A 7,295-nucleotide genomic window follows, 5' to 3' on the forward strand; every position below is an offset into this window, starting at 1 on the left:
ACAACACCGTACACAGCACCGAATGTGGCACACCACCCACGCACGGTCTGGACCGGTGCGCACAGCTGGCGTCAAACCCAGCAGGAGATGAGCTTCACAGGCAGGTGCTGTGAAGAGGGACGCGTCAGGCAGAGGGGAACCCCTGGACTGCAGCTCATCAGAACTGCCGCCAGTCCCTCCGCTCACCCGATGGACACGCTGCTGCAAGGGCACCGACCAGAATGCTCACTCCTTACTGCTGGTAATTCCCATACTGGCCCTGAAAGAGAGGCGGATGCAAGTCAATCTCCAGATGAGTGTGGAGAAGCCCCTCCCCCGCCCAGGGCCAACATCTAAGGTTGGCAGGGGGAAAGGGGAAGATATGGGAGGGAGCACAGTGCCCCGAGCAGTAGGCACCAGAATCCAAGTGCAGGGCTTGTGAGACTCAGTTGGGCATTCACTGTATGTCCCCACACAAACGTGTGACAAAGGAAGGCTTAGCGTTGGCTCTCAGCCCCACACGATGGACACCACTACCCAGCAAGCTGAGCCAACGTTCGCCAATGTGAAATTGGAAGGAAGGGCAGGGCCCCGGTATGTGGACTGTCAGGGAGGAAGGCCCCTGGCCGCCCCCCCACCCCCAGCCTCCACAGCAGCCGTGTCCACCGCCTCAGTGAGCCAGGAGGGAGTCATTGCCAAGCACAGGCTGCCCTTCTGGCACAGAAATCACCTTCTAGAATGGCCCTGGGTGCCCGTCTGGCCACGCTGTCCCCACAGAACCCATGCCTGGATGCCCCCAGGAAGCTTGCCTGCTCGTAGCCATAGGGTCTCTGCTGCTGCGCCGAGGGTCCCGTCTGAGATGACCGATAGCTTCCGTACTGCTGGCCTTGTCCCTGCTGGTAGCTAGAATACTGTGCGGGGGCACCCTGGGCAGGCCCTGAGGAGACGCACCAGGAGACACACCTCGTCTCTAAGACACCTGGTACCTGCCATTCAGGGATGTGGAATCGACCCCACCCCTCCCACAGAAGCCCGTGTCCCAATGCAACGACCCACCTACAAACAATAGCACAAGAAGAGGGTCACAGTAATGACCAGAGGGGACACCTGGCACCCCCTGGTGTGATCACCTTGTGGTCCTCCTCCCAACTAGCACCACCTCAGTCTGACCATGAGAAAACCACCAGACACACCCAAACTAAGGGACCTCCAAGGACACTTGATCAGGTCTCCTCTGCACTGCCAAAGTAGCTAAAACCAAGGCTAAAGGGCTGGAGGTGACACAATGGGCAACTGTGATATGGGTCCTGATGGGGCAACGGTGGTGTGCCCACGATGCTTTCCCTGCTGTGACAGTCAGACACAGTCAAACACTGCATTACTGATAAGGGAGCAGGGGGTTAGGTAGCCAGTAATGTTCGGTACTATCTTGCTACTTTCTACAAGACTAAAACCATGCTGAAACATAACACTTGTTAAAAATGTATCCCCTACAGTCTGGTAAATACTGGTAGGACCCTAAAGACTATGGCCCACTGTCATCCTTCAATCCTGGAACTGACCTCACCCCCATGGCCTCTAAGGAGGTCCACACTCCTCAGAACACTTAATCACAGCGTATCAGCAGGGCAGCAACTGCCCAGGGAGACAGCTCTGAATACAGGGCGGGGCAGGAAAGTAGGGCGGAGGGACAGGATAAATACAGGAAGAGGTGGGAAGAGCGCTCTTCCACCATGGGGACGGCAGTCAGTGCCCTGAAACAAAATGCATATGCGCTGTGGAAAACCTATTTGAGCTACAAACTTTCACCCAGTCAGAATTTTTTAAAAAAGTGTCCCATGAAGGACGGCTCTGACAGTGTGTGGTCACACACAGCGCCCCGAGTGGAGGGTGGCAGTGGGTGACCCGGGCTCTCACCGTAGCCTTGCTGCTGACCAGGGTAGCTCTGCTGGTTGGGGTACTGCTGCTGGGAGTAGGTCTGCGGCTGGGGTGCCCCCTGCTGGTAGCCGGCCTGCTGTTGGCTGTACTGAGAGTTTCCTAGAAGGAGATGATGTGCTGAGTGGCCGCGACCGACCTCAAGGCGCCCTGGACCATGTGCCTTCCCACACCCTTCAGATATTTTATTACATTTTCTTCTTGTTATTTTACAAAAGCAAATGGAAAGCCAAAATGAACCAGAGGGTTAATATTACATTGACATAAAGACCGAATGTTGTTAATGGATTGAATTGTGCTCCCCACAGAAGACAAGTCCACATCCGAATTCCCAGGTCCTGTGACTGGGACCTCATTTGGAAATGGGAGACTCTGTGTCCTGCTGCAGTGGGTGGTGGGGTGTCTAATCCAATGACGACTGTACTCACAAGAGGGTGGTGTGGGCACTAGGGCACATCATATTTTGCATTATATGATGAGGAAAATGACATGTGATGATGGAGGCAGAGATGGGAACGGTGTGCCCACAAGACAAGGGAGACAAGACTCGCCTGGAACCACCAAAAGTTGGGAGAGAGGCAGGGGGTGGGGTCTCTCTCAGAACCTGCAGCAGGAACCCACCCAGCTGGCTCCTCAATTTCAGGCTTCCAGACCAGTGAGAAGACACATTTCGGTTGTTTTAACTCACCAGGTCTGTGGGGCTTTGTGAGGGCATACACGGAACCTGCCCACAGCAGACTCTTGAGAAAAGCGTCTGAGAGCAACAGGTAGCTGGGGCCCCACTGAGAACAGGGATGAACGCCAGGACTGGTGTTTACAAGCCCGGATGGAGAACCCACGGAGGTTAGGTTTCAGTCTGTTTATGTGCACAACCCACTGACAGAGGCTGTGTGTTTCACAAATCCACTTCCAGGACAGTCGAGTGGATCAACTGAGAAACAGTGTCGGCTAAGAAAAAGGTAGCTTCTGTGTCTAGAACCTCACTACGAGCCACTTTACACCATGCTTCAAGAAATCTCCTGAACAACGCTATAAATTAAGCACCAGTGCGATCCCATTTTACAGATGAAGAAACTGAGGCACGTGGCCAGTAAGTGGAGGAGCCAGGCAGCTCGGGTGCTTGGAGCAGGAAGTAAAGGCAAGGGGCAGGTCAGCTGGACCACGGCAGAGTTTGCCGTCCCACCCCCCAAAGGCATGTTTAAAGCCTGCCTCATGTGATGAATGGACACAAGGCGGCACAGAGCCTGCATTCCAAGTCTCCCAGGAGGAAGCGGCTGCTCCCGGAGGAATTTAACTGGTGATGACAAGAGGCAGACTTGGCCCAGCCTAAGAGCAGCCCTGACCACCTCTTCCCCCTGACCCTAACCCCGGTCCCAGGAGCCTTACCACCCTCGTAGTAGTGCTGGGTGGGTTCCTCAAATGACCGGTCATAGCTCTGGTCCGTGTAGGATGACGGCTGGTAGGCATAGTCACCGTGGCCTGCGGGCAGAGAGCTGCAGTCAAAGAGGAGCCACAGCTGGTGCTGGGCATCACTGGCTCAGGAGGCAGTCTGGAGGGAAGACCATGCTGGGCGAACCCTACCTTCTCCAGACTGATCATGCCCTGAGGAAGTGCTTCATGCCTCAACCCCCCACTGACAGGCAGGTGCCATTACAAGGTCAGTGAAGATGGCACGGTCAGATGGTACAGTGTGTGAAGTACCCGATCAACAGCTGCCTCGTCCACTCGGGGGCACTGTGGCCCACTGTGAGGCCCTATCCTGACCCCACCGTGTTATAGGGACACACCTGCCAGGCGCACAGGCCACACTCCTACTCACTGTCCATTTCTGGCCTGCCTTCCCTGCCTGGGCACTGTTCTTCAGGGAGCCCCCACCTTGACCTCCCCAAAGTCCAGCCATCCTTTAGGACCCCTTTCAATGCTCAAACCCAGGACTATTCATGATAGAGGTTTATGTGGGTTGTGGGGATCGTAAGCGAGCAGTGCGAAGAGGTGTCATGAGGTCAGCCACCTTCTGGAACCACCTCCTGTGACAGCACCATGTCTCTGGACAGCTCCCGCTTCAAGGTAATGCAGGGGGAAACGAGGGGTCCCACGTGACAACAGCACATACTGGAAACTTCTCTCTAGGATCAGACCTGCCGCTGTCAGCCCGGCTCTCATTCTCCAATGCACTCCGACAAGGTGGCTGCCGCAGTGCAGTGAAGGCCTGCATACGGCCCTCCGAGCCAGGTGTGGTCTTCTAATAATGCCCAGGCAGTGACTGCTAGCGAGTTGGTTCTGACTCATAGCGACCCCATGCACAACAGAACGAAATACTGCCCGGTCCTGGACTTTCCTCTCAATTGTTACGTGAGACCCTTGTGGCCGCTGTGCCAATTCATCTCATTGGATCTTCCTCTTTCATGCTGACCCTCCACTTTACCAAGTATGATGTCCTCCTCCAGGGATTACTGGTCCCTCCTAGTAAAGTCTGAAAGGTGAAGTCTCACCATTCTAGCCTCCAAAGGTCACTCTGGCTGCACTTTTTCCAAGACAGATTTGCTTTTTCTTCTGGCAGTCCATGGTACTTTCAATCTTCTTCTCCAACACTACAACTCAAATGTACCAATTCTTCTAAGGTCTTTCTTACTCGTTTCTGCATCGGGCAGATCTGCTGCACAAAACCTCTTTAAAGTGTTAAAGAGCAAAGATGTCAGTTTGAGTTCTATGGTGCAACTGATCCAAGCCACGGTATTTCCAATAGTCTCACACGCATGTGAAAGTTGGACAACAAATAAAGAAGACCCCAGAAGAATCGATTCATTTGAAAGGGTGGGATTAAACAATAGGTGTTTGTGGCCCAGCAAGGGGACTGCATAGCTTGCCAACAATGCAAATTAGGTGGATGAAACCCTAACAAGGGGATTGGTCAATTTTGCATCCCAGAGGTGAAAAGCGGGGACCTCACCACCACCAGGAAAGAAGAGCCCAGAATAGAGTGTTCTTTGGACTCAAGGTCCCTGCACTGAGAATCTCTGAGGCCCAGGAGAGACAGCTGGAAGATGGGAGGAGGTGCACAAAGTCCCTGCGCTGAGAATCTCCAAGATTCCAGGGAGAGAGAGCTGTAACATCGGAGGAGGTGCACAATGGTGAGAAATAGCAGAAGAGGTGGAGTGGCAGCGGAACCAGACAAGCCAGAGATAGCACTGTGGGCTTGCCAACCCGTCGAGCAAGAGTGCCAAGCATCTTCAGGCCGAAGGCTTACTGGCGGAGTGGGGTGTCTTGACGCACCTGCTGGTAGAGCTGAAGAGTTGTATAACATTTGTTCAAACAGGACAAAAGCCAGGCCAAGGGGCTAAGGACCAGAGGTAGGAGGAGGCCATCCTGATCAATCCTGAATCGCATCCTATTGCTTGTTGTTATGAAGTGCCATTGAGTTAGTTCCGTCTCATAGCAACCCTATATAGGGTTTCCAAGGCTGTACATTTTTGTGAAAGCAAATCAACTTTGTAGTTTACAGTCCACACTGCTTTTCATACTGAGTCACTTCCCTAATAAACTCCACAATTATGAGTACGGTGTGTGAGTTCGGACCATGGGATCCAGCAGAGACGTCGAGGAGAGTGGACCATGGGATCCAGCAGAGACGTCGAGACGAGTGGACCATGGGACCCAGCAGAGACGTCGAGGCGAGTGGACCATGGGACCTAGCAGAGACGTCGAGGCGAGAGGACCATGGGATCCAGCAGAGACACCGAGGCGAGTGGACCATGGGACCTGGCAGAGATGTCGAGCCGTGGGAGGGACGGTTGGCATGGGAGTGGTAAAAAGACTGGAGGCTGGAGGCAGGTCTGAGCGCTGTGGGTTGATGCTGAGGGTGAGTCTCTCTCCTTGTGAAGTCAGAGAAGGAAATCCGCTACTGCTGTCACGTCATGGTCACAGGGGGCGTTCGATGCTTTACAGATAGGGTAGTAGAGGCAGCATGCCCCCTGGCTGACTTCGGCGATCCTGATCCCACCTCTACTGAACACAGCATGCGGGTCCCTCCCGTGCCAGCACCCAGACTCACCGTCGGGGTAGTACTGCTGGCTCATGGGCTCTGTGGCTCCCTGGCTGTGGCTGTACTGTTCGCTGTAATATTCCTCCTGTCCCATGTACTGCTGTGAGGAACCTGCGGGAAGATACGTCCACCACACGCTGCCTGCCCTACACACGAGGACGCCCACCACACGCAGCTCTCCCGACACAAGAGGACGCCCACCCAAGGACGCCCATCACACGCTGCTCTCCCTACACACGAGGATGCCCACCCAAGGACGCCCACCACACGCTGTTCTCCCTACACACAAGGACGCCCACCACACGCTGCTCCCCCTACACACGAGGATGCCCACCCGAGGACGCCCACCACACGCTGTTCTCCCTACACACAAGGACGCCCACCACACGCTGCTCTCCCTACGCACGAGGATGCCCACCACACGCTGCTCTCCCTACGCACGAGGATGCCCACCACACGCTGCTCTCCCTACACATGACGATGCCCACCACACGCTGCTCTCCCTACACATGACGATGCCCAGCACACGCTGCTCTCCCTACACATGAGGATGTCCTGGACACAGAGCACAACACGGTGGCACCCAGAGGAACTAAAGCCTCATCACTGAGCCCCCAAGACTCAGGGCTTCGCATTTATGAAAACAAGACCCCAGCCCTGACTCAGACCCCACAGACACACATAGTTCCGTCCTCACAGCACACCACGTACAGGCTTGTTCGCACACTGCGCCAGCGCCACAGCCCAACCCCATGGGCAGGAGCACCACCCTGACAGGACCATGTAGGTGCATGTGGAAGGCAGGGTTACCTTGTTGAGACGCCCGGTAGGGTGCCATGGGTCGCTGCCCCATCAGACCAGTGCCCTGGCCGCCTTGGCCCATCATGGTGATGGAGGACTGGCTCTGATAGTGCTGGCTCCCGCCCTGTGCCGAGTTGTAGTGGGACGTCGCCGCCTGCTGGTGCATCATGGACACTAGGGACAGGCAGAACCCGAGTGGCCATGGGAGCTGGGCATCCAGTGCCCAGTCCGCCGGCTCACCTCTGTACCACACAGTCCACAACCCATGGGACGGTCCATGCCCACACACGAGAAAGCCCAACCACAGCTTCTAGGACAGGTGCAGCTTGCCTTCGTTCCCGGTGCTACTTCCTGTGAGCCACCCCTGACCTCACTGTGACCCTCACTGACTCCCTGTGACCCTTAATGACCTCCCTGTGACCTCACACCCTGACCTCACTGTGACCCTCACTGACTCCCTGTGACCCTTAATGACCTCCCTGTGACCTCACACCCTGACCTCACTGTAACCCTCACTGACTCCCTGTGACCCTTACTG

The 7,295-nt window shown here is 55.4% G+C and overlaps 1 protein-coding gene across 1 annotated transcript in view; it reads right to left on the reverse strand.

Annotated features, from left to right (window-relative positions):
* Positions 1 to 232: 232 nt before the first annotated feature.
* SS18L1 (synovial sarcoma translocation gene on chromosome 18-like 1) overlaps positions 233 to 7,295 on the reverse strand; it is a 19,661-nt gene continuing 12,598 nt past the window's right edge. Inside the window, exons 6-11 of the mRNA XM_006873368.1 lie at positions 6,767 to 6,931; positions 5,966 to 6,067; positions 3,301 to 3,393; positions 1,897 to 2,016; positions 789 to 916; positions 233 to 259 (exon numbers count right to left, since the gene is read on the reverse strand). Coding sequence (XP_006873430.1) covers positions 233 to 259; positions 789 to 916; positions 1,897 to 2,016; positions 3,301 to 3,393; positions 5,966 to 6,067; positions 6,767 to 6,931 — 635 coding nt within the window. The remainder of the gene's footprint in view (positions 260 to 788; positions 917 to 1,896; positions 2,017 to 3,300; positions 3,394 to 5,965; positions 6,068 to 6,766; positions 6,932 to 7,295) is intronic.

This window comes from Chrysochloris asiatica, unplaced genomic scaffold, assembly GCF_000296735.1.
Source record: "Chrysochloris asiatica unplaced genomic scaffold, ChrAsi1.0 scaffold00238, whole genome shotgun sequence".
NCBI classification, from domain to species: Eukaryota; Metazoa; Chordata; class Mammalia; order Afrosoricida; family Chrysochloridae; genus Chrysochloris; species Chrysochloris asiatica.